Source organism: Ovis aries, chromosome 3 (assembly GCF_016772045.2).
Source record: "Ovis aries strain OAR_USU_Benz2616 breed Rambouillet chromosome 3, ARS-UI_Ramb_v3.0, whole genome shotgun sequence".
In the NCBI taxonomy this organism is placed as follows: Eukaryota; Metazoa; Chordata; class Mammalia; order Artiodactyla; family Bovidae; genus Ovis; species Ovis aries.
The window spans coordinates 118,965,570-118,992,645 of NC_056056.1; the positions used below are offsets into that span (position 1 = coordinate 118,965,570).

A 27,076-nucleotide genomic window follows, 5' to 3' on the forward strand; every position below is an offset into this window, starting at 1 on the left:
TTAAATTTCCCATATTTAAAGTATTGTGTTTGGGAAAGTCTCACATGTTTGTTGATGATTTATTCTATTTGTTTTCAAAAAAGTATTTCTGCTAATGTGAATTAGATTCTTTTATTCCCACTCATTACAGTTTAAACTGGTTGTTCGGATTATTTAGGTTTTACTTTTTTCTAAAGATAACTGATTCCAAATTTTGTTGTTGCTCTATCATGTGTCTGGGTTTTAGTTGAAAGTTCTTTCTTGGATTTTTCCCAAATGTTATATTCTTATTTGCTGGGAGGCCTTTGCACATACTATTTGTTTTGCCTGCAACATTCTCTGTTGTCGCCTCTTATGACCTCTTTATACCCTACTCCTCATTGTTTTTGCCTGGCCTCATACTTTTACATACCTGTATACTTCTCTGCGAATATTTCTTGATACCTTTCTTAATACCAGAATAGGAATATGAATAGTTGGTCCCAGATGTTACCATAGCAACTAACACTTGTTTCTTTTTAGTATGGATCATATTTACATATTGGGCTTCCTAGGTGGTACTAGTGGTAAAGATCTCACCTTCCAATGCAAAAAGATCCCCTGGAGGAGGAAATGGCACACCATTCAAATATTCTTAGCTGGAGAATCTCGTGGACAGAGGAGCCTAGCAGACTACAGTGCATAGGGTTGCAAAGAATCGGATATGATTGAAGCAACTTAGCATGCACACACACACATTTAGATACATGATACCATGTTTTTGTTAGTTACAGTGCAATCTCTATAAGGCCAGGGGATGTTTAGGTACCATTCCATCCCCAGTACCACGCACCATGCTAAGCACATGAGCTTTAAACTGTGCACTAATCCATGGTGATTAAGAATCTAATGAATGATTTAAACTATGTATATATGGATTAATTAATGAGTTAATAAATTATTAAATAAATTGATTAGTGATTTCACTGCTACTGCTAAGTCGCTTCAGTCATGTCCAACTCTGTGCGACCCCATGGACGGCAGCCCACCAGGCTCCCCCGTCCCTGGGATTCTCCAGGCAAGAACACTGGAGTGGGTTGCCATTTCCTTCTCCAATGCATGAAAGTGAAAAGTGAAAGTGAAGTCACTCAGTCGTGTCCAACTAGTAGCGACCCCATGGACTGCAGCCTACCAGGCTCCTCTGTCCATGGGATTTTCCAGGCAAGAGTGCTGGAGTGGGGTGCCATTGCCTTCTCCAATGCATGAAAGTGAAAAGTGAAAGTGAAGTCGCTCAGTCGTGTCCGACTCTTAGCGACCCCATGGACTGCAGCCTACCAGGCTCCTCCATCCATGGGATTTTCCAGGCAAGAGTGCTGGAGTGGGTGCCATCGCCTTCTCCGAGTGATTTCACTAAGTGAAAATAAACTTAACAAAATGCACGTTTGCTAGAAAACAGTCTCCGGTTTGCTAAGTATATCTAGTCAATTCTCTTATTTTCCAACTCATGTTATTAGTCATGTTCCCATTTGACTCTTTGTATTGATTTATTCCACTACTTTTTCCATTATGTATACCTATGAAAAAACCATGTCCAGAAGATGTAAGAGTAGTAAAATTACCTCACAGGTAACATGGTTATTGTATACATACTGAGGTGGGATAAAGATTCTGGAATATATCATCTGATGTCAAGATCTGACTTCTCATTTCCTTTCTCCCACCAAACCCAAAATATTTTCTTTATGACAAACATATTGAAAAAAAATTTTTTTTAATTGATAAGAGAAAATAATTATGTTATATAATTGGATAACCAGCTAAGGGATATTTCAGCACAACAAATTCTGATATCTTGGTTAATCAGAAAAACTCAAATAGTAAATAATAGAGCATTTACTTCTATTCTGATTTATTAAAACTGTGATGATGTTTCATGGTTCCTAAAATAGAAATAATCTGTTTAAAATCCTACTTGAGATGTGTAAGTGGCTATATAATTGATTTTTATTTATAGAAATACATTGTTTAAATGTATCTTACAGTAGTTTTCAATTGTAATCTGTAGACTTCCTATAAGATTAACCATCCCTACAGGTAAAGTGGATCAACTAAGGATATAAGTGTAGCCTTTATTGAAAATATTTTCAAAAGTAGAAATTAGTAATTATTTGAAATTAGGGCAGGTTAACCATGCTTGATGATTTCATCAACCATTTATATGTATTTGTGCATGTAAATTCTTGAGTATATTTTAGCATTAAATTATCCACTCGAGTTTTGGATGCTATACTATATGCTGTAGGATGTAGAATGCTATATACTACATTCAAGAAATTTGTCCAAGCCTTCTGTCTTGTCAAGATGCCAGGATAGATTAAGGCAAGAAAATTAATATATGATGACCTAGACATCTGTAGGATGGTAAAGAAGAAGTCAGAAATAATTTAATGGAGAAGCTAAATTGTAATACATACAGATTGATTAAAAAAGACACATAATGAAAAAGTTTTCATTGCAGGTTTTATAGTATAAACCATCATATGTGATTATTCAAAGTACATATTATAGGCAACATAAAAGCTCACTTTACAGCTTTCAAAGTATTTAGTGAGTTTTTGTAAGTGGTTTGCAGGAAGAAGCTATCAGGTCAGGTGCCTGGGGTTCTTAGTTGCCTGGGGTGATCAGTCCCAGAGAAACCTACTTGTGTAATAAAAACACAGAGAAGATTGACAGGGTTATCCTGTAGAAGTAGTGTTTGGTGAGATTTCCCCCACTATATTGTCACAGGAACTAGAAAGACTGAGTCGCTCAGTCGTGTCCGATTCTTTGAGACACCATGAACTGTAGCCCCTTAGGCTCCTCTTTCCATGGAATTCTCCAGGCAAGAATACTGGAGTGGGTAACCTTTTCCTTCTCCAGGGGATCTTCCTAACCCAGGGATCAAACCAAGGTCTCCCACATTGCAGGTGGATTATTTACCAGCTAAGCCCAAGAATAATGGAGTGGGTAGCTTTTCCCTTCTCCAGGGGATCTTCCCAACCCAGGAATCAAACCGGAGTCTCCTGCTGTGCAGGAGGATTCTTTACCAACTGAGCTATCAGGAAAGCCTAGAGGAGCTAAAGAACCTCCTGATGAAGGTGAAAGAGGAGAGTAAAAAGCTGGCTTAAAACTCAGCATTCAAAAAATGAAGATGATGGTGTCTGGTCCCTTCACTTCATGGCAAATAAATGCGGGGAAAGTGGAAACAATGACAGATTTTATTTTCTTGGGCTCCAAAATCATGTAGATGGTGACTGTGGCCACAGAATTAAAAGATATTTACTCGCTGGAAGAAAAGCTATCACAAACCTAGACAATGTATTAAAGAGCAGAGACATCACTTTACCTACAAAGGTCCTTCTAGTCAAAGCTATGAGTTTTTCAGTGGTCATGTACAGATGTGAAAGTAGGACCATAAAGAAGGCTGAGCACTGAAGAATTGTTGCTTTTGAACTGTGATGCTGGAGAAGATGCTTGAGAGTCCCTTGGACAGCAAGGAGATCAAACCAGTCAATCCTAAAGAAAATCAACGTTGGATATTCAATGAAATTACTGGATGCTGAAGCCGAAGCTCCATTTGGTCATATTAAGAAGAGGTGGCAAGAATACACAGAAGAACTGTACAAAAAAGATCTTCATGACCCAGATAATCATGATGGTGTGATCACTAATCTAGAGCCAGACATCCTGGAATGTGATGTCAAGTGGGCCTTGGAAAGCATCACTACGAACAAAGCTAGTGGAGGTGATGGCATTCCAGTCGAGCTATTTCAAATCCTGAAAGATGATGCTGTGAAAGTATAGCACTCAATATGCCAGCAAATTTGGAAAACTCAGCAGTGGCCACAGGACTGGAAAAGGTGAGTTTTCATTCCAATTCCAAAGAAAGGCAATGCCAAAGAATGCTCAAACTACCGCACAATTGCACTCATCTCACATGCTATTAAAGTAATGCTCAAAATTCTCCAAGCCAGGCTTCAGCAATACATGAACTGTGAACTTCCTGATGTTCAAGCTGGTTTTAGAAAAGTCAGAGGAACCAGAGATCAAATTGCCAACATCCGCTGGATCATGGAAAAAGCAACAGAGCTCCAGAAAAACATCTATTTCTGCTTTATTGACTATGCCAACACCTTTGACTGTGTGGATCACAAGAAACTGTGGAAAATTCTGAAAGAGATGGGAATACCAGACCACCTGATCTGCCTCTTGAGAAATCTGTATGCAGGTCAGGAAGCAGCAGTTAGAACTGGACATGGAATAACAGACTGGTTCCAAATAGGAAAAGGAGTATGTCAAGGCTGTATATTGTCACCCTGCTTATTTAACTTCTATGCAGAGTCCATCATGAGAAACGCTGGGCTGGAAGAAGCACAAGCTGGGATCCAGATTGCCGGGAGAAATATCAATAACCTCAGATATACAGATGACAGCACTCTTATGGCAGAAAGTGAAGAGGAACTAAAAAGCCTCTTGATGAAAGTGAAAGTGGAGAGTGAAAAAGTTGGCTTAAAGCTCAACATTCAGAAAACGAAGATCATGGCATCTGGTCCCATCACTTCATGGCAAATAGATGGGGAAACAGTGTCAGACTTTATCTTTTGGGGCTCTAAAATCACTGCAGATGGTGACTGCAGCCATGAAATTAAAAGACACTTACTCCTCAGAAGGAAAGTTATGACCAACCTAGATATCATATTCAAAAGCAGAGATATTACTTTGCCGACTAAGGTCAGTCTAGTCAAGGCTATGGTTTTTCCTGTGGTCATGTATGGATGTGAGAGTTGGACTGTGAAGAAGGCTCAGCACTGAAGGATTGATGCCTTTGAACTGTGGTATTGGAGAAGATTCTTGAGAGTCCCTTGGACTGCAAGGAGATCCAACCAGTCCATTCTGAAGGAGATCAGATTTCTTTGGAAGGAATGATACTGAAGCTGAAACTCCAGTACTTTGGCCACCTCATGCGAAGAGTTGACTCATTGGAAAAGACTCATGCTGGCAGGGACTGGGGGCAGGAGGAGAAGAGGATGGCAGAGGATGAGATGGCTGGATGACATCACTGACTCCATGGCGTCTGAGTGAACTGCGGAAGTTGGTGATGGACAGAGAGGCCTGGCGTGCTGCGATTCATGGGGTCACAAAGAGTCGGACACGACTGAGCGACTAAACTGAACTGAACTGTGAAGAACTGACTCGTTGGAAAAGACCCTGACGCTGCGAAAGATTGAGAGCATGAGAAGAAGGGGGTGACAGAGGATGAGATGGTTGGATGGCATCACTGACTCAATGAGCATGAGTCTGAGCAAACTCAGGGAGATAGTGAAGGACAGGGAAGCTTGCTGTGCTGCAGTCCATGGGGTTGCAAAGAGTTGAACATGGCTTAGTGCCTGAAGGGCTTCCCTGGTAGCTCAGTTGGTGAAGAATCCGCCTGCAATGCAAGGGACCCTGGTTCAATTCCTCAGTCAGGAAGATCCGCTGGAGAAGGGATAGCCTACCCACTCCAGTATTCTTGAGCTTTCCTTGTGGCTCAGCTGGTAAAGAATACACTTGCAATGTGGGAAACCTGAGTTAGACCCCCTGGCTTGGGAAGATCTCCTGGAGAATGGAAAGATTACCCACTCCAGTATTCTGGTCTGGAAAATTCCACTGACTGTATAGCCCATAGGGTCGCAAACAGTTGGACACAACTGAGCAACATTCACTTAGCAACTGAACAACAACAGCAAATAGGTATGAACACATATGCAATTTGTTTATTGGAAATAAGAGTTCAGTCATTCATTCAACAAATATTAGAGCCCTCAGAGTGATAGATGGTGGATGGTGAGAATAAACCGACAGAGTATAGTTTCTGTCCTCAAGTAGCTTGAAGTTTGGATTTAAAAATATGTTAATAAAGCAACATCTCTTCTAAGCAAGAGATGCCTGTATTATTATGAAAAGGTAAAAACTTAGCTCAGCTTGGAGCAAAAGGAAGAATAATAAAGAGAAAGACAAGAGGAGTCAAACTAGAAAGACAAACGAACAAGTTCATTTAGGAGGAAAATTGTACAGAATTGACTGCGCAAGTTTCAGATGCCTATTGGGCTTCCACTAGGCAGCTAGAATGGTGTTTCTACTACTCATGAGAGTATTCTGCAGTAGAGGATGTAGGTTTAGGAGTAATTATACAAGTGTGTGAGTTGAAACGAACTATAAATAATTGTGGAGGGTGTGTGTGTGTGTGTGTGTGTAATGTGTGTATATATGTAGATAAAGGAAAGAAGGACCATAGATGGCATCCTGGGTAACACCAGTATTAAAGAAGGCTGGTATTGAAAGTGGAACCATAAAGTGTGCTCAAAGAAAAAGAAAGAAACCTAGGGTATGTGATGCCGTAGAAGCTGATGTATAGGACAGAAAGAAGGGAGAAAATGGCCAAAGATCGTGTACTGTGGAGAAGTATTTCTATGAGGATTTTGTGTCCCTATAGGGGCAAAATATTGACATTAATCATGGGTCTAGAAACTGGGAAATATTATGCACTTCTGAATGTAGTAGAGGATAACATTTTGTCTGCAAAAAATGGAGAAGTAATAATAATTTTTTTCCTACAAAATGCATGGACACAATGACCAAAGAATTGAAATTCACGCTAGGGATTCCTTAGGAGCTGGGGACATAATTTATTTACGTCTTTGTTTCCAGCACTTAGTGAAGTCCTTGACACCTCCTTGGTACTAACAAGTGCTTTTGGATAGGACTGAATTAAACCACTTATTATTTTACACTCATTTCATTATAGTGATGGATACTACACATGGTGATGTTGATGTCTAGGATTGCTTGCTGGAAGCAAAGAATGTTGCTAAATGTTGTTAAATGTTGCCCTCCCCATTGCAACCTAAAGTAAAATTGAGAGAAATCAGAATCGTTTTAAAAATAGGAGCCTGGCAACAGAAAGGAGGAGATTAAATCCTTCCTCTGCTTGTTTGTATTATAGGTTTTCTATTACGAATATAGTTTTAAAATGGCACAGTGTGGGTCATGCTTTTGCATGTAGAAATGTTCATTCAAAATTAACTGTGCAGAGAGAGTTAAACTATTTTCCATGTTGGAAAAACGATGAAAGACATTTTTCAGAAATCTCGTTAAAACAGCCTTTAATTTTATAATCATTGTTTATCCAGTGCACTGTAGGTGCATTTGACGACATGTATTAGAAAGCCTAGAAATGAGGTTTATTAAGAGATTCATAACTACATCCTGTTTTTTAGTGCCTCGTGTTTGATTTAACTTTAAAACTGATTGAAAGTTGCTCAAATGGCCAGAAGCATTTTTGTTGTTGTAGTTCCTAAAATTATATTCATGTGGGCAGTGCTGGCTGATAGGCAGCAGGATTTCAAATAAATTAATTTTAGTTTTCTCAGAAGGAGGTTTTACATCATGGGGGAAAAAAAAAAGCATCTTCCTCTACTCTTGTAGAAAAATGAACAGATGTGAATTTGTTATTTGTATAGTTCCAGTCAGTCCTCTGCAGATTTACAATTACCGTGACTTGAGAATTATTTCCTAGACACACCAGGAAATACAGTAATCTTGTCTTCCATTTTATTTTTTTCTCTTACGCAAAACTTAACTAATTTGGCCTTCATTTTGGGAGAAGTTGCTTCATATGTTGGAGAAGTTTCTTAAAGTATAATTGAAGTTTTGAGGGAGACCATCTGTATATTAAGATGATGAATTTTAAAAATTAATGTCTTGTCATCTGCTGCTTATTTTCATCTTGCATGCTATTCATATAAATAGTGTAGTAAATGATTACTGTGACTAAAGTATATCTCATATCACTCACTTCTTTCAATTCTTTGCTCCAAAGAATTGCATGAGGCTCCCCAGCTGCCCTATTTAAACTGCAGCCCCTGCACTGCTCTCATACTCCTATTCTCTTTTACTTAATTCTTTTTTTTAACATTTATTACCTTCTAGTGAACTTTATAAATTCCTATTTAGCTGAATATAGTGGTATTTAAATAAGTACAACTGTTAGTTCATTTTGTATATGTAGGCTTTATGTAATCTCCTTGAAGACAGAGCTTATATATAGCCTAAGTGCCTGGTATAGTGGTTAGCTCATAGCACAAGCTTGATAAATATGTGTTGGATGCATATTTATATGTGCTGTCCATGATTTCGGTACATCCATTTTCCTTAAACTCTTTGTGTGTGAAGGGTGTGTCATGGATTATTTTAGGGCCTTGCCTCCCTGCTTTTTCTTTCTTCCTTCATCCCTGTTTACCTCTAGAAGAAGAATGAGTACCAAAAGATGCCCTTTTTCTTTACTCCTCCATCACTTTCAATTACAGTGCCCCTGCATTGACTTTCCCCAGGCACCCTTATTTGTGGAAATGACTAGATAGGGGGTTGGATGAAAGGCAAGAAGGAGGCGTGTTCCGATCTTGCTGTTCTGATAATACAGAGAATAGAAGGAAGAAATACCCACCAGTCATCTAGAGAAGAAGACCCAGATCTAGCCTGGTCAGTGTAACCACATCTCATCTCCAGACTCAGAAAATGACAGGCAAGCGTTTTGTTAAAGAATGGAAATTTCAGGTTAGGGGATTCATCTGAGCTACCCTGAAATCTAAAGGTATCCAGTTTTTAATGCCATTTAAATTCTATGGATTGCCTTTGGTTTATTTGTTTTAATGATTGTGTGTGTGTGTGTGTGTGTGTGTGTGTGTGTGTATCCCCTGTATCTGTGCCTAATTGATGTAAAAATTCTCAGGAAGTTCTCTAAATCTTCAAAGATCAGATTTTGGAGTCAAAGCAAACCTGAGATGTAAAATGAGTCCTCAGTCTCGTGAAACTTAGAATTGGAGAAGAGAGTGGAACTGTAATTATAAGCAACAACTGATATCAAAGAAAGATGAGCAAGATGGCCAATTTCTAGACTCTGCTCTAAAAAAAAAGTAATGGGAAGCATTCAGAAATGAGAAGTTTCTCTGGGCAGGGCCAGTACCTTTATAAAATATGAGGGTGGAGTAAACAGAAAAGACGAGAATAAAAAGCAAGTGGTGCTTAAAGTATTCACCCATCTTCTCTTCATTGAACACCTCAATCCCCAACCTTCCATCATTCCAACAAATCTTATGCTTCCCCACCAGTTCTTTTTCCGTATCTCCAGCCACAAATTTGCTTCTAGCTCCCATTGCTAGAACCTGTAACCAGTGACTCCTGCCACAAACAGATCCTTGCTCCCTTGCCCATTGAGTTGAGTGAAGGCATATGTCTTCTCATCACCAAAAGTAAACCTGAAAGGTTAGTTTTAGGAACATTGTTATAAATGGTGTTTTGTTTTAATTCCTCAAGTACTTCAGGATAAGCCCCTGAATGAATTGTTTCTAGGTTGTAAAATATATTCCGAGGCCAAAGGAGATAGGCTAAAACTTTCATTTTTGGAACTCCTCTTGCTTATTCTTAAGTTAGTAACTGCTACTGTAACTGCTCTAACTGCTGCTGACCTAGCACCAATTCCTGCTGGTCTGTGAGATACATGATACCTTTTCCCCTTTCATAATTTATTACTTCAACAGCAGACTTTTGTTAGAGCCCTGCTGTTAAGGGACAAAGAAAACACCCACTTCGTTGAACATTTATGTTTAAAGTGAGTGCATTGTACTAAATCTCTGTGTGCCTGTGGGAGCATCTCTATCCCACATTATAACCACATCTATGATGGAATCAGGGCCTGATTATTTTCTATTTTGGTAATATTTTTTTTGAGTGTGTTGATTCCTGTAGAATTAGTGAATGTTCATTATTATTTTTTTCCAGTGCCTTAACAAACTAGTTTGAGTTAGATTTCCTTGTTCTGAACTTCCACCGTGCATCAGACGGCATCATGGTACCCTGTACACAACTTTGTTACTGCTTTTTAAATTATCTCTCTTCCCTTCCAGTCATTAAAATCTCTATAATGGCCCTTTCAAGCTCTGTTTTGAATGAATGAATGAACAAATCAAGAATCTCATTACCTCAACTTTTACCGAGTAGGTCAGCCTTTGGCATGTAGGTATATCCCAGCTTGGGGTTCCTCAGCAGTGATTGTGCACCATCCAACTGATAAATGTCTCTCCTTCAAAAAGTGACATTATAATTAGTCATCCATGTTGCATAGCCCCTGTAAATAGCAGAGAATAAAAGCCAGTCTGTATACAGGTTAAAGTTCCATCCTTGGTAGTTACCACTTTTAATTTGTGTTTTTAATTCTTAATTTTGCTTGTTTTAAATCACAAAATTCTCTTAAGAGGATGAGGGAATATTTGAAAGAGATTTGACTAAGATCCCAGAAAATAGACCTATTTGAATAGTATTGGTTTTGTGGGGAGAAAAGGAGAGAAAAGAGGGATATTTGTTTTTGTGGGGAGAAGAGGAGTAGAAAAGAGGGAAAAGTTTTGATTTTTAAAAAGTTGAACACTCGCCTTTGCATCATGGAGGTAGATTTGTGAAATACTAAGGGCAGGGGTTTTGGCATTAAACAGATTAGGATTCAAGTTGCCCATTTATTGGTCTTATGCTTGGTCAAATTGGTTAATTCTTATTCTTCATCTGTAAAATGAGGTTCTGATATCACCTGGTGTTGTAAGGATTAAATGAAGTGCCTGGAAACTCGATGTAATTGTATAATAATGAATGCTACAGAGTTTGTTAGCTGTTGGTTTTATCCTATTTCTAACTGTACACAGCTCTGCTTTTGTGGAGGATGTTACTTACACTCACTGACAAGCATTTGAATTAAGAGGAATGGGTCTTAAGCCCAAGATAAGTTACATAGATCAAAGTCTCCAGAGAAACAGAACTGATTGTGTATGTGCTATAGGAAAGACATATATTGTAAGGCTTGACACATGCGATTATAGGGGTTGAATTCCCACAATCTGTCCTCTGTAAGCTGGAGACCCAGGCAGGTTGGTGGTATGGTTGAAATACCTTGCTTTAGAGAGCCTGGTGTAGATTCTAGTCTGAGTCTGTAAGCCTGAACACCAGGGGTGCTCAGGGCAGATCCCTGTCCCAGCCTAGGGAGAGAGGAAAAAAATCTCCCCCTTCTCTTTTTGGTTCTAGTCAGACCTTGCTGGAGAAGGCAATGGCACCCCACTCCAGTACTCTTGCCTGGAAAATCCCATGGACGGAGGAGCCTGGTGGGCTACAGTCCATGGGGTCGCTAAGAGTCGGAGATGACTGAGCGACTTCACTTTCACTTTTCACTTTCATGCATTGGAGAAGGAAATGGCAACCCACTCCAGTGTTCTTGCCTGGTGGGCTGCCATCTGTGGGGTCGCACAGAGTCGGACACGACTGAAGCAACTTAATAGTAGTAGTAGTAGGCCTTCAGTAGATTAAATAATGCCCACCCACAATGGGAAAGGCAATCTGCCTTACTTCATCCGCTGGATACATCGCTGATCTTCCTGAGACATCCTCACAGATGCACTCAGAAATAATGTTTCGGGACCTTCCCTGGTGATCCTGTGGCTAAGACTCAACACTCCCATTGTCGCAGGCTTGGGTTCCATCCCTGGTCAGGGAACTAGATCCCACATATTACAGCTAAGACCTGACATAGCCAAAGACATAAACATTAAAAAAAAAAAAAAGTGTAACCAGATTTCTGAGCTCCCTATGAAATTGACACATGAAATTGACTATCACAAGTGTATTGGTTATAATGCACTTCTTGGTGAAGTTGATTTGGTATTGGAGGCTATAGTTTATCCACCTTTGAGGCAAGTCTGAGATGTTTATATATTGGGGTTGGCATGTACAAATACAGAAAGAAGAGAAATTTGTTGATATAGAAAAGAAAAAAGCACCGGGTATATGAGCAGGAGAGAGAGGGCAATTATTCATGCTTAAACTAAGAACAGGTATGTATTCCCAGTCTACCACTGTGGAGTCATGGAAAGACAGTGTGATTTGAAGCCTGGCAGTTTTGAACTTAAGTCTCATCTTGAGGCTTTGCAATTATATTACCATGGGCAAGCTGTTTAACTTTTCCTCTGATGTTTTCACATCTCTAAAGTGAAATGAGTAATAATAGTTTCAGTTGCTGATTTTAAGTATGAAAAGAAATAATATGGAAAACACTATCATAAAGCCATCCAGCATAATTCTCTTTCTTACTTCCTATTAAGTAGGTTTTTTTTAACTAGGAAAGTATATTTACACCTATTATTATTGTATGACAGGTAGAGGAAAATATAGCCTTAATTACATATTCAAAAGACAGGTATAACGTGAATTATGCATATATTAACATACAATATAGTCTGCAAATCCTATATCCAACAATAATTAACTAAGTAGATTTGAGTAACAATTAATGGCAACCCACTCCAGTACCCTTGCCTGGAAAATCCCACGGACAGAGAAGCCTGGTAGGCTACAGTCCACGGGGTCGCAAAGAGTCGGGCATGACTGAGCGACTTCACTCACTTCAGTCACTCTGATTTGGTGGTTCCTTATTTGTAAAATGGGGATTATACTCTTATAGGTTTATTAAGAGAATTACACAAGATAATAATTGTGAAGCATTTTGTTCAGGACCTGTTACAGAATAGAAATGGACTTATATGGGTAAATGCTTCACAGTCCAAGTTTTAAATCAGAAGTATCTTTGTAATGAATGCTCCATTTACTTGAGTCTTCATCTGTTTTTCAGACATATTGCTATAGTAAGGCTACATTTCGCTTTCTTTAGACCCTAGGCAAAAGGTTAATTTTAAAATAAAAAAGGTAAAAGCTACAGCTTATTCATTTTCCTAATATTAATTAATGGGGGTTTTAGTAATACATTGGAAAAATAAAAACATTTTTTTTTGTGCATGCTTACTGTCCCATATTTGATAGGTTAGAATAAAAAATAATTATCTTTAGGAAATAGGATGTCATTATTAAACTTTATTCAGTTGGCAAAGTTTATATAAAATCAAATTTAGAACAAATACACAGATCTCTGTCAAAAGAAAGACGCCAGAGAGGAGGCTTAACTGTATTCACTGAAACTGGATTGGCTGGCAGTTCTGTGATACTCGGAAGGGATATCCAGTGAACAAGGTTCAGCTCTGGGGAGGCATGTCATAGAGCTGTGTGTGCGTATCTGTCTAGTTCACATCACATGGTTGTTGTCTTTTTCTCCATCTCCATTTCCATTCTTCTTCATGTAATAAAAATACAGAGCACGGAAACGATATGCTCATTAGCCTCTTTAGTGGAATTTAACCTTTTCAAGACGTGACATCTTTTGATTTTGCTCAGAGGACATATAATAATCATGTATAATAACTTAGCAATAGTTTAAAATAAGTATCCAATTAAACTGTGCTTTTTTAGCACACATATTATTATTCTAATAAATTGAAATTGTATGTTTTAAGTAAAAAGTTAACTTTTTATAGGTCCTTTCTCTCTTGGTACTTTTCTATCCAAAATTCTCTTTGTAAAAATGTTATTTTTACCTATTATATTGAAACAGTTTAATTTAGAAAAGAAAGGAAAGGAGAGAAGGAAAGTTTGGTGTTTTTTTTTTGAGGAAAAAAAAATATGAGTAGAGAGAAATCTTTTGCTTGGTCCTCAATAGAAAGTCTGTTATCCTAGGGTGACCTGAAAGCCGTAGACATGCCATGTGAGACCAGAAAATTATATAACTTTGCCTCTGAAATCTGCCATGGAACACAGAATCAGTCACTTATATCTCACTGAATCTTCTGAAAAGAAAATTCTACCTATTTTCATTTCACTTGATAATTCCTATGAGTTCCCTTCTTTTTAGTTATTTGGGGATTGAAAGGATTAATTAAAATGTTTTTATATAAAAATGCTACTAATGCATTACTCTTTTGGGCAAAGAGTGATAACTCTTATCACTCTGATGTCTGGGCATTTAATTTAAGAGTTCCTATTTCATGCACCTGTTATGCTCTTGAATTATTTAAGTTTAATTGAATATTTAAATTGCAAATTTCATACTTGGCAGTTGCCTCATCTGGTTATCACTCAAAACCAGACAACCCATGCTTTGTATTCATTCAAATGTAATTAAAATAAGTTTTCCTTAAATTTTTCTATGAGAGCCATACTAGATATTAAATATTTTATGAATAGAAAAAAAGAAAACATAAATGAAACAATACATGTGCTTCTTTTATCAGTAGAGAACAGATAAGAAAGTTAGTGATAAGAAATCCCAAATAACATTAGCTTGCTGCTAAGTCACTTCAGTCGTGTCCAACACTGTGCGACCCCATAGATGGCAGCCCACCAGGCTCCCCCGTCCCTGGAATTCTCCAGGCAAGAACACTGGAGTGGGTTGCCATTTCCTTCTCCAATGCATGAAAGTGAAAAGGGAAAGTGAAGTCACTGAGTTGTGTCCAACTCTCAGCGACCCCATGGACTGTAGCCCACCAGGCTCCTCCGTCCATGGGATTTTCCAGGCAAGAGTACTGGAGTGGGGTGCCATTACCTTCCCCGAACATTAGCTTAAACTAGCTAAAATTGTATTTTCAGTTTAGAGAAGTCCAGAGGTGTGCAGTCCTGTGGTTGTAGGAAATTTTCATAAAGAGCTCAGTTTCCTGGACTCCTTTCAACTTCCTGTCTACTGTCCTCAGAACAGGGCCTCCACCTGTTCTCAACAAGACAGAGGAAGGATAAGGCAGGACATGCTCCCTCTTCTTTAAGAACTTTTCCTAGAGGTGCTCAGGCCACTGAGCTTTTACTTTATTGGACAGAATTCAGTCACGTGACCAAGGCTACTGTACCAATTGATTCTGATTCTTTGTGTATATTTAGTGGCTTGTGCATACTAGGTGCTTAACTTCTAACTCTTGTATGATTCTAAACCTTGGCATTACTGCAGTTAATTCAAGCTGTAGTAACTTACTTTATTTACAGCTTCTGTTTTTAAAAAGGACTTTTGAGTTTCATTCCATTTACTGCTGGGATAGTCACTTGAGATTTTTGCCTGATGTCTATTTTATCAAGCAAGATTTGGGAGCATTTGTGTGTTATGAGTTTAACAGGCTATTAATTATCACTTCTGTCTGTTAATAGGGATTAACAATTTACTTTTCCAAATATCTTATTTGAACATAGCCTAAAACTAGACATTAATCTTGGAATAACAGAAGAAATGCAACTGTAATATCATTTCACAATTAAATTATATGAAATCTCATTCTTTGAGTCATTAGCTAACTTAGGAAATTCGATTAGGTAATTTGGATTAATGCAAAGTTTGACTGTGATGCCAAGCCAATGCTAATTAACTTCAGTTGGGAAATTTCAAAGGCACGAATGCTTTAGGAAAATATTGAACATCAGAAACATATATGTCTATATCTTAGGAAAGAAATCTTAGTTACAAAGTACCTACATGTGTTAAAGTATAATAAAATAAAATAAAATTCAGAAGAAAAGGCTCAATTGAAGATGAACATAATGTTTTTGTTAGTAATTTGACCTTCAGTTCAGTTCAGTTCAGTCACTCACTCAGTCGTGTCCGACTCTTTGCGACCCCATGAATTGCAGCACGCCAGGCCTCCCTATCCATCACCACCTCTTGGAGTTCATCCAAACCCATGTCCATCGAGTTGGTGATGCCATCCAGCCATCTCATCCTCTGTCGTCCCCTTCTCCTCCTGCCCCCGATCCCTCCCAGCATCAGAGTCTTTTCCAATGAGTCAACTCTTCGCATCAGGTGGCCAAAGTATTGGAGTTTCAGCTTCAACATCAGTCCTTACAATGAACACCCAGAACTGATCTCCCTTAGGATGGACTGGTTGGACCTCCTTGCAGTCCAAGGGACTCTCAAGAGTCTTCTCCAACACCACAGTTCAAAAGCATCAATTCTTTGGCGCTCAGCTTTCTTCACAGTCCAACTTTCACATCCATACATGACCACAGGAAAAACCATAGCCTTGACTAGACGGACCTTTGTTGGCAAAGTAATGTCTCTGCTTTTGAATATGCTGTCTAGGTTGGTCATAGTTTTCTTCCAAGGAGGAAGCATCTTTTAATTTCCTGGCTGCAGTCACCATCTGCAGTGATTTTGGAGCTCCCCAAAATAAAGTCTGACACTGTTTCCACTGTTTCCCTATCTATTTGCCATGAAGTGATGGGACCAGATGCCATGATCTTAGGTTTCTGAATATTGAGCTTTAAGTCAACTTTTTTCACTCTCCTCTTTCACTTTCATCAAAAGGCTTTTTAGTTCCTCTTCACTTTCTGCCATAAGGGTGGTGTCATCTGCATATCTGAGGTTATTGATATTTTAGGGATTATAAATTATTTTGTCAACCATTGCTATAAACCTTAAGCTATCTGCTGTATGTATTTATTTTTTGGCTTCTTATTTTTTTTAACTTTTTAGTTTGATTAACAATGTTGTGGTAGTTTCAGATGAAAAAAGAAGGGACTTATAGCCATATACATACATGTATCCATTCTCCCTCAAACTCACCTCCCATCTAGGCTGCCACAGAACATTGAGCAGTGTTCGATGTAAGCTATCTATTTTGATGACTAAGAATTCTTACCCAGGGAGTAGCAAACAACTTATTACTGAAATATTTTCAATAATATGATGTTACTTTTAAATTGCCTTAGCTTTTCAGTTTCCAGAAAGTTTCCTACATAGATAGTCATTTAATTTCCATGAAACTTGCCATTACTGCTGCTGGTAGATGAAAATGCCACCCTCTGTAACTCTAGTTTTTATAAGCATAGTGGGCTTGATCTGTCTGGAACTCCATTCCCTGCACACTTGCTTTCTGTAGATATTTTATCTGGCCTGTCATCATGGAAAGGTATCCATTTTGTGGGTTTCCAGAATACTATACATTTCATTTACACTGTATTGTGAGTGTTTGTTCATATGACTTTACCATGAAATAGCTCATTCAAAAAATATTGGTCTATGTTTGGTAATCTTATTCTCAATATTTAGTATGTTGTAGGAGTGCCATAAATTATGTTGTAATGAAACTGAAAAAAGAAAGCTGCTGTTCTTTGTTGTTGTTTTTCATTCACTAAGTTGTCTCCAACTGTTTGCAAGCCCATGGACTGCAGCACACCAGGTTTCCATGTTATTTGCTGTTTCCAGGAGTTTGCTTAAACTCATGTCCATTGAGTCGGTGATGCCATCCAATCATCTCATCCTCTGTCATCCTTTTCTCCTGCCCTTAATCTTTCTAAGCATCAGAGTCTTTTCCAATGAGTTGGTTCTTTGCATCAGTGGCCAAAGTATTTGAGTTTCAGCTTCAGCATCAATCCTTCCAATGAATATTCAGGGTTGATTTCCTTTACGATTGACTGGCTTGATCTTGCAGTTCAAGGGACTCTCAAGAGCCTTCACCAACACTACAGTTTGAAAGCATCAGTTCTTTTGTGCTTAGACTTCTTTATGGTCCAACTCTCACATGCGTACATGACTACTGGAAAAAAAATAGCTTTGACTAGGTGGATCTTTATCAACTAAGTGGTATCTCTGCTTTTTAATATGCTGTCTAAGTTTGTCATAGCTTTTCTTTCAAGGAGCAAGCATCTGTTAATTTTGTGGCTGCATTCACTATCCACAGTGATTTTGGAGCCCAAGAAAATAAATTCTGTCACTGTTTCCACTAATTCCCCATCTATTTGCCATCACGTAATGGAACCAGACCACCTGACCTGCCTCTTGAGAAATCTGTATGCAGGTCAGGAAGCAACAGTTAGAACTGGACATGGAACAACAGACTGGTTCCAAATAGGAAAAGGAGTACCTCAAGGCTGTATATTGTCACCCTGCTGATTTAACTTATATGCAGAGTACATCATGAGAAATGCTGGACTGGAAGAAACACAAGCTGGAATCAAGATTGCTGGGAGAAATATCAATAACCTCAGATATGCAGATGACACCACCCTTATGGCAGAAAGTGAAGAGGAACTGAAAAGCTTCTTGATGAAAGTGAAAGAGGAGAGTGAAAAAGTTGGCTTAAAGCTCAACATTCAGAAAATGAAGATATGGCATCCGGTCCCATCACTTCATGGCAAATAGATGGGGAAACAGTGTCAGACTTTATCTTTTTGGGCTCCAAAATCACTGCAGATGGTGACTGCAGCCATGAAATTAAAAGATGCTTACTCCTTGGAAGGAAAGCTATGACCAACCTAGATAGCATATTCAAAAGCAGAGACATTACTTTACCGACTAAAGTCAGTCTAGTCAAGGCTCTGGTTTTTCCTGTGGTCATGTATGGATGTGAGAGTTGGACTGTGAAGAAAGCTGAGTGCCGAAGAATTGATGCTTTTGAACTGTGGTGTTGGAGAAGACTCCTGAGAGTCCCTTGGACTGCAAGGAGATCCAACCAGTCCATTCTGAAGGAGATCAGCCCTGGGATTTCTTTTGAAGGAATGATGCTAAAGCTGAAACTCCAGTACTTTGGCCACCTCATGCAAAGAGTTGACTCATTGGAAAAGACTCTGATGCTGGGAGGGATTAGGGGCAAGAGAAGGGGACGACAGAGGATGAGATGGCTGGGTGGCATCACAGACTCAATGGACGTGAGTCTGAGTGAACTCCGGGAGTTGGTGATGGACAGGGAGGCCTGGCGTGCTGCGATTCATGGGGTCGCGAAGAGTCGGACGACTGAGCTACTGAACTGAACTGAACTGAATGGAACCAGATGCCAAGATCTTAGTTTTCTGAATGATGAGTTTTAAGCCAGCTTTTTTACTCTCCTCTTTCACCCTCTTCAAGAGGCTCTTTAGTTCATCTTTACTTTCTGCCATTAGAGTGGAATCTTCTGTATATCTCAGGTTGTTGATATTTCTCCCGGCATTCTTGACTCTAGTTTGTGATTCATCCATTCTGGCATTTCACATTATGCGCATGTAAGTTAAATGAGCAGGGTGACAATCAACAGCCTTGTCGTACTCCTTTCCCAAATTTGAACCAGTCCATTGTTCCATGTCTGGTTCTAACTGTTGCTTCTTGACTCGCATACAGGTTTGTCAGGATGCAGATAAGGTGATCTGGTATTCCCAACTCTTTAAGAATTTTCCATTTTACTGCTTTTTAGTATTTCCCTGGTCTTAACAGTTCATGACACTATGTAAACCACATCCCGTTTCACCCATGGTCTATGTTAAGTGTCCGCTTCACTGCATGCAATACATATTCTTGAAAAGTATGCTTTTCTTCTGCTAATGTGCTTTATTAATACCAGCTTTGAAGACGCCAGATTTCAACCATTTTAAAGACCTTTGTTTGAACCTGAGGCAAAATGTAGCTTTACTTGAAGATTTCTATATTTTGACAGTTCTATATTGAGGGCAACTTTCTGTTAATACCAAGAGCCACTGACATTTTGTTTGACTGTACTTACAGTGGTGGGGAATGGCATGCTTTAAAAAAAATGAGAAAATGTATTCTGTATTTTTATATGAAAAGTCAGTAGAAATGATGGTGAAGTTTTTACTTAAAAAATAATTTATTCCCTGTATTTTGCCTTTTTACAATCTATGTTCTTTATGTAGTTCATGTATGTGATTATCAAATACATGAGTTCTAAAGACTCATGTTCTAAAGAAATGCATTGCAGTTAGTACATATGAAATACTAAATGTAATTTCTTAACCTAAGCACTATTGACATTTGGGGCCAGAGATGTCTTTGCTTTGAGGTGACTGTCTTGTGTCTTCTAACATGTTTACATTTTTAATAGCATACCTGACCTCTACCCATGAGATGCTAATAGCATCCACCAGTTGTGACAGACATACACGTTTCCAGACGTTGCCCAGTGTCCCCTGGGTAACAGTCATCCCTGAGTGAGAAACACCATGCTAAAAAATAAAAAGTGTTCCCCTTCTGTCTCTGTCAATATGTAGAATCAGCCAGAGATCGTATGCCTATTTATACTCAGTTTGTTTTTAACTATGTCCAATCCACTGTTACCATGGATATGACTGGTTTTCATTTATCAAATGTCTAGGGTCTTGTGATTTTTTAGAAAAGGATATTTAGACAAGACGGGGTTGTTGGGGAGACTAGGGTAATGATGGGCAAAACTTTCACAAGAAAAAGAAAGTTTCCACACTCAATGGTGATTCCTAGAACATGATCAAAATCAGGTTAACAAAATGCTGAAACATTTTAAGACAGGGCATTTTGTTGTTTTTTTTCCTTTAAATAAAGTGGTCTTTAGTCTAAGTATTAGAGTGAATAGTACTTCATATATCCAGTTATGGTTTTTCCTTCAACTGTAACTGTATTTATTCTTTCTCTTTCTCCAATTTGTATTCTTAACTGACTGCTTTATTCCAGTGACTGTGGTTCTGAAAGATAAGTCATTTGGGGGAAAATATGAGAAGTAATATATTTCAACCTATTAAAATACACTATAATATATCCACTTACACATAAAGGTATGTGCCACTACTTATTAGAGATCAGCAACATTTTTTAGATTTCTCACCCAAAAGACACTTTAAGTTTACATTAATGTATAGCATGGGCCAGTTTCCTTAATTGCTAAGCAACTTGATATAAGTAAAACTATTTCTTACTAGATTCTGGTTCGATGGTATATTAAAATGTATTGTTGTTTTTGATGTACTACGTAGAAACTTAAAGACTTTATTGACATGATCTGCATGTAAACAAACTGTGTCATCTATTTTAAATAGCTGTGGAAAAGCCTTTGCTGTGAATGCTGTATTAAAATACAGATCCTTCTTTATAATCTGACAGCTGGGCTTGAATTGTAGAACACTTCTTGCTAGTGGTGTGTCCTTTATTATGTTGCTAAATTTTTCTTACCCCAAGTCCATCATCTGTAAAATGAGGCTAGTATAATATCCTGTCTCACAATATTATTGATGAGTAATAATTATGTTAATATATGTAAATGTAAGGTAACATTATAAGTGCCAAGTAAGTTTAGCTTTTTCTTTTACCATGACTTATATGATGTGAAGGATTTCTATCCTCCTGTCCAGTCTTCAGTAAAATAAGAAATGGATTCAGTAAATGTGGAAAACAGCAGGAACAGAAGCATCATTGTTTCAGTGCTACAACTGACCCAGATTCATCCTGAATTTAAAAAATGGCAGTTTGAGTCATTTTCAGAGCATCAGTTCAAGTTCACATTATACAAAATCTGGAGAATTTTAGAGCAAATGAAACCATAATCCAGAACCCATGCATCTAAAATTGAATTATCTTCTCTCTCTCCTTTTTTACTTTCAGAAAGAGCGTGGGATTTGTTGTCAGAGAAACTATGTTCCGGTCCTGCCTTTGCCTCTTATTAACCAGACAAAAAACCTAAAGTTTAGTTGGCAAATTCTCTGTGGACCTCTTTTCCTGTGTAACATGGGGCTGACGATGATGATATTGCTGGCTAACTACTGCTTACTTTCAATTCTCTGCCAATGGCACTTGGGCTCCTGAGTCTTCCCTTGTCCATTCCTGAACTAGAGTGGGGTTACTCCTCTGTCCTCCATCACAGTCATTTCCCACACCATTTGTTTTCTTATCTGTCTCCCTGAATAGAGAGTACATCCACAGGCAAGTGCGTTTGCCTTGTTCATATTTGCAGCAGGTGTACTGGGGTAGAGTACACCTTAAGGATTTAGTACAACTAAATCCTTAGCCATAAGAAACTGGACACTATAGATGTCTAACTTGGACTCACTCCATTGCCAACTTTATTCAGAGGGTGCTGCTCTCTAATTCAAAGAGCTACTTTATATATAATCCTGGTGACTTGCTACTACATCACTGTGCGTGACTAGTTTTCTCCAAAGAATGAGGCAGGCTGGACAGGATTGTCTAGGAGTGGTTATCATGTAGTATTTTATGAGTTGGAAAATGACACGACCGTAATACATCAGCATCAGGGAGCTCATGAGGCTTGAATACATCATTTTCAAGGTTTATGGGCTTTAGGCACATTTTCAAAGATATGTGCTCATCACCTCATGTTCTTTCCGTCTAGCCTAACAGCATATTTGCCCTTTAGAAATGTAATTATATGCAGACTAATTAGTGGGCAATTGCAGTTATTTAGGTGACAGGAAAGATAAAAAGGGCTCTGCTAGATCCATAAAAGTGAACCTTGAGGGGTCACAGTGAAGAGCCTTAGAAAATAAGGACTGGTAGGCCTTGGAGACTGCTTTAAACTTGGGCTTGTGAGAGTGAGTGAAAAGTCAAGAGTGATAGCCAGGTTCCTGATTTTAGGCAGTGGCGTGAATGATGGTGCTGATTGCTGAGGGAAGATTTTTTCTTCTTTTATCTATCTCATTTATCTCTCTATATAATTTTAAGTCGGAGATATTGCTTTTGAGTTTTGGATATATTGGTTTTGAAATTCCAGCAAGCACCTAGATTGACGTGGCTGAGTAAGGTGCTGGATTTTCAACAGATCTGGCTGTCAGTAGAGAAATCACTATTTTAGAATTGAGAACAGTCAGCATATGAGCTGGATGTATGCATGTCGTCATGCAGACTGTGCTTCTCAAGAAAAGGAGAAAAAGACAACAATCTGTGAATTATCAACCTCTTTTAAAAGAATATATGAATAAAGATGTGCTTTTCTTTATACTCTGAAGTATAGTTTTAGCAATATAAAACTAAGGAAGACCAGCTTTCCAGAAGCTAAGGAAACACAGAGTTTCAGGAAGGAAAATGGGTTTAATAGTCACAGATGCTACAGTTGAGTAGGACGTTCATATAGGCAAAATCTTTGGGGAGTTTAATTGTTAGTGGAAATTTGATTATGACATTTTAGCTGAATCCTAGGAAAGAGCCTAGATTGGATTTAGGGGTAAATGGGATTTGAGTCATTAGACATACACACCACAGACCATTATGAAAGAAAAATCTGACTTTGGAGGGAGGCAGGACAGTAAGAAGTAAAGAGCTGGATGCAAGAATGATAAGGTGGTAAGGTTTTATCTTCCCTCTGCTAAGAGGCAAACAAACGTTTTTGTAGTCTTGAGGGAAAGGAAATTGCAGTGGGGAAAAGATTGAAGATACTGTATAAGGAGGGGCTCATGGGAGAACTTGAATTCCTAAGGAAAGTAGGAAGACTTGAGTTAAGATAAATTTCTCCTCTGATGACATTAGCTTTTTATCAGAGCAGTGCCTCTTTATCTGAACCTCAAAGGAAAGACACTTAAGATGGTAAATAAGTTTCTGAAATGAGATAATATATATGAGCTTAGTTAATTGGAAAACATTTTGTCTAAATTATTTTTATAAAGGATATTGTTTTTTGTGGAAAGTATATAAGTGCTCTTTCTCTTTATCAATTTTGCTTGCTTTTAAAGACAACTGAACATTTTCACAGGCTCTTGAATACTGCAGGAAGCTTTGTTTTCCCTTGTACCCGCCAGCAGCAAAGTGTACTTAACAGCAAAGCATGTCAATTTTGTAATCAAATTGTTGCTCTAAAGTTTTAATAGATATGTACATTACTGTGAATATGTTATCCTTAATATGATTTGAAGTGGTCTCATCTATTCACAAGGCTCTTTTAACAATAGAAATAATGAGGTTAATCTATGCTAATAAAACAAGTGAACCAACTTTAATTTCAAAATGATTTACTTCATTATTTTTCAATCATGCCCATTAAATAATAAGCTGAGTATTTAAAAATACCCTACAAAATGATAAGGTTTTACCAGTAGGCTTCTCATTTTTCAAACCTCCATTTTACTGCCTTTTGAAGACCTCAGGAGCTGGCAAGTGGAATCTGCAGTTTGAGGCTGATGACAGTAGTACTCAGGTCCAAGAGAGGTGCCAAATGTCTGTAAGACACTTGCTGATTTTAAGAGAGCAAAGACAGGTCACAGAGCCCTTTGTGAGAACTTTCAGAGCTTAGTTCCAGGTCCCTGACACTGTATTTTGACAGACATAGTAGTAATTGATCCTCACTTCGGTCATGAGGGCAGGGTCTGGAAACGCCGGGATAATCCATGTGGCTAGTCACTGCCGAAGCAGCCTCCTAGGGAGGTGCATAGACTCTGAGGGTGTGTAGATAAAAGCACGTCTCACAATGGTGAGCTGAAGTTTGCTCACTGCTCTGAAGTTCAGGCTTATTTGGCCAAAGCCAAATAATAAAGAAGTAACTAGGTGTATGGCCTTCAGTCTGTGTTCTCTGATGGAATCTGATTAGATTCTGACTCCATCCTGTTGACCCAGGTTACCTGTTGCTTTTCGGGCAATTGTGGGGCAGTATTTCCCAAACAATAGGACCAATGGGAGAGGCATCTTAGGTTTAAATGTGTGCGTGTGTTTATATATATATAGTTCAGTTTTAAATATATATATAGTTCAGTTGCTCAGTTGTATCCGGACTCTAAGCAGCCCCATGACAGCAGCATACCAGATCTCCCTGTCCCTTACTATCTCCTGCAGTTTGCCTAAGTTCATGTCCATTGAGTCGTTGATATTATCCAACCATTTTATCCTCTGCTGCCCTCTTCTCCTTCTGCCTTCAATCTTTCCTAGCAGCAGGGTCTTTTCCAGTGAGTTGGCTCTATGCATCAGGTAGCCGAAGTATTGGAGCTTCAGCTTAGAGCTTTAGACAAGTTTCCTGTCTAAAATGATGGAAAATTGTGCATGTTCCGAGGAGAAATGCAAGTGGTTGGTAATTCTAGTGGGAGAGAAAAGACTGCTGGGAATGGGAAAGTTCAGTGAGGGCTAAAGGGCTTTTAAAAAATACTTCTTAATACTTTCTAATGCAACATAAATGCAACTGATACCTCTCTAAACATTTTCTTTGCTGAGGAATCATTTCCTTCTATTCAGAATTTATTTTTACAGTACCAGGTCATTTTTATGACTCTATTAACCATTTTTATTTTTGAAATATAAAATGAAAATTTGTGGTTTTATGTATACTAATACTGTCTTGTCTCCAAATTTCTATTTTCCTCATACAGAGGGTTACTTCTACAAGAGAACAGCAGGTTTGCAGAAGCACTACATTATTATAAATTGGCGATTGGGAGCAGGCCTACACTGGCTTGTAAGTGATATTCAAGTCCTTTTAAAATATCTCTTTCTCCATGAAAATGGTGACCTAAAGCCTCATGGGTTAAAAAACATGATACTTCTATTTGTGAATACTTTCCAATCAAATTAAGAGCCTTTAACAAGTACGTCTCTCAATTTTAATGTTTTGGTGTCTGATTATCATTTTGATGCATTAAGAAACATGTAGCTTTTATTCATCTAGTTTCTAAGCTCAAAATATTCTGATACTTTGACGGCAGAGACTACTTTATATATATATATATATATATATATATATGTATATATATTAATGATACCTAATACATTTATATATTAGTGGTACCATGTATATATATATGTGATACCTGTACTTTGTACTACATTATTGTTCTTTTGTATATTTGTTCCCTGGAGGTTCATTTCTTGGTTTTCTTTTAAAATCAGAAATAATGCATAAAGATGAAGTTGAAGTAACAATAGCTTTATTGTTTCCGCAGTATACATCATCTTCTCTCATTTATATCTCCACTTTTTCACCCTTCAGCTGCATATTTAAACACAGGTATTATTCTAATGAACCAAGGAAAGACAGAAGAAGCGCGACGCACATTCCTGAAGTGTTCTGAGATCCCTGACGAAAACCTAAAGGACCCTCATGCCCACAAGAGCTCAGTCACCAGCTGTCTGTACAACCTGGGGAAACTCTATCATGAGCAGGGACACTATGAGGTCAGGCCAGAACCTCTCTGCCCTGTTCCTCCCCCTTGTTCTGATCTGGTCTCAATGACTTCTACCTGTGATCTCATTGTAGGAACACTGATAATTTAGGAACTGGTATTTTAACACAGTGATAATTTAAGAACTGATATTTTAATAAAAGAGTTTTATGGGGAAATTCTTCTGGGAAAAATTTCTGTTAAAACAGATTTTTTCACTATGATTTTCTCAGAGTAATATGACTCCTTATGAAAGGGAAACAACATGTATTACTGCCCAAGTTGTTTGCTCACCATTTCTTTGATTTTATGATTTAAGACATATTATTGTTATCTGTATTCACTGTTTGATGTTAAAAAATACATTTTTTTATACTCTGCATGTTAAGTGATTTGGTATAAATCCTACTTGTTTCTTTTTATTCTTTTAAACACAATAATGCAATGAAAACTAATTTTATTGTTTTCTGAATTGGGAAGAGGGGGAAAGTGGTGGATACAGGATCTTGTACAGGAAGTTAGGAGGATTACTTAGTCCTGTGTTTCCTATCTCTCACACGAAGCCTGCCTCTATGGGTTTTGTTTCTTCCATTCGATACCACAACCCACTTTCTCAAACAACTCCCCCAGAGACTCTTACATGATATTCTAAGACTGCAATCCGAGGATAAGGATGCAACTTTAAAAATAATTGCATTTCATGATCTCAGTATGTCTCAGTTGCTAGAAGATTGATTCATTGATATTTTATTTATATTATACTTAATTGCTTGACTTGAAATAATGACAAATTTTAGAGGACTATGGGTGACTCCAAAATATAAATTTTTCTAGTTGTTTTTATTACATAATCTATCTGAATTGAGAAATTTAAAGACTATTGGTAACATTTGACTCCTTGTTAAACTGAGATTGTATATAACCTTCATGGGGTGAGTTGAATGGTTTTATTCATGAAATTGAGGTAATTTGATATCAAAGAATAGCTCAGTTGAACTTTCCTCTAATGAACCATTTAGAAAGAGCAATGGAATAGTTTAATTTTGGAAAGATGTTGTTGTTTTGTTTCAGTGAATAGCCTTGTACTTTATTTCTTTTTCTGTTTCTTAAATTAGGATGCCCTTAGTGTATACAAGGAAGCAATTCAGAAAATGCCTAGGCAATTTGCCCCACAGAGCTTGTACAACATGATGGGTAAGTAAAATAGTAATATTTTAATTGATATTTCAGGGATATATGGCACAATTAAAACCTATACTTGTTTTAAATGGATCTCTATTAAGTCATGTTTTAATCCTCACTTAAAAAAAAAACCATATTC

The 27,076-nt window shown here is 38.0% G+C and overlaps 1 protein-coding gene across 1 annotated transcript in view; it reads left to right on the forward strand.

The window, feature by feature from the left end:
* TMTC2 (transmembrane O-mannosyltransferase targeting cadherins 2) overlaps positions 1-27,076 on the forward strand; it is a 435,678-nt gene that overhangs the window by 250,563 nt on the left and 158,039 nt on the right. Inside the window, exons 5-7 of the mRNA XM_004006230.6 lie at positions 24,967-25,052; positions 25,584-25,768; positions 26,871-26,949. Coding sequence (XP_004006279.2) covers positions 24,967-25,052; positions 25,584-25,768; positions 26,871-26,949 — 350 coding nt within the window. The remainder of the gene's footprint in view (positions 1-24,966; positions 25,053-25,583; positions 25,769-26,870; positions 26,950-27,076) is intronic.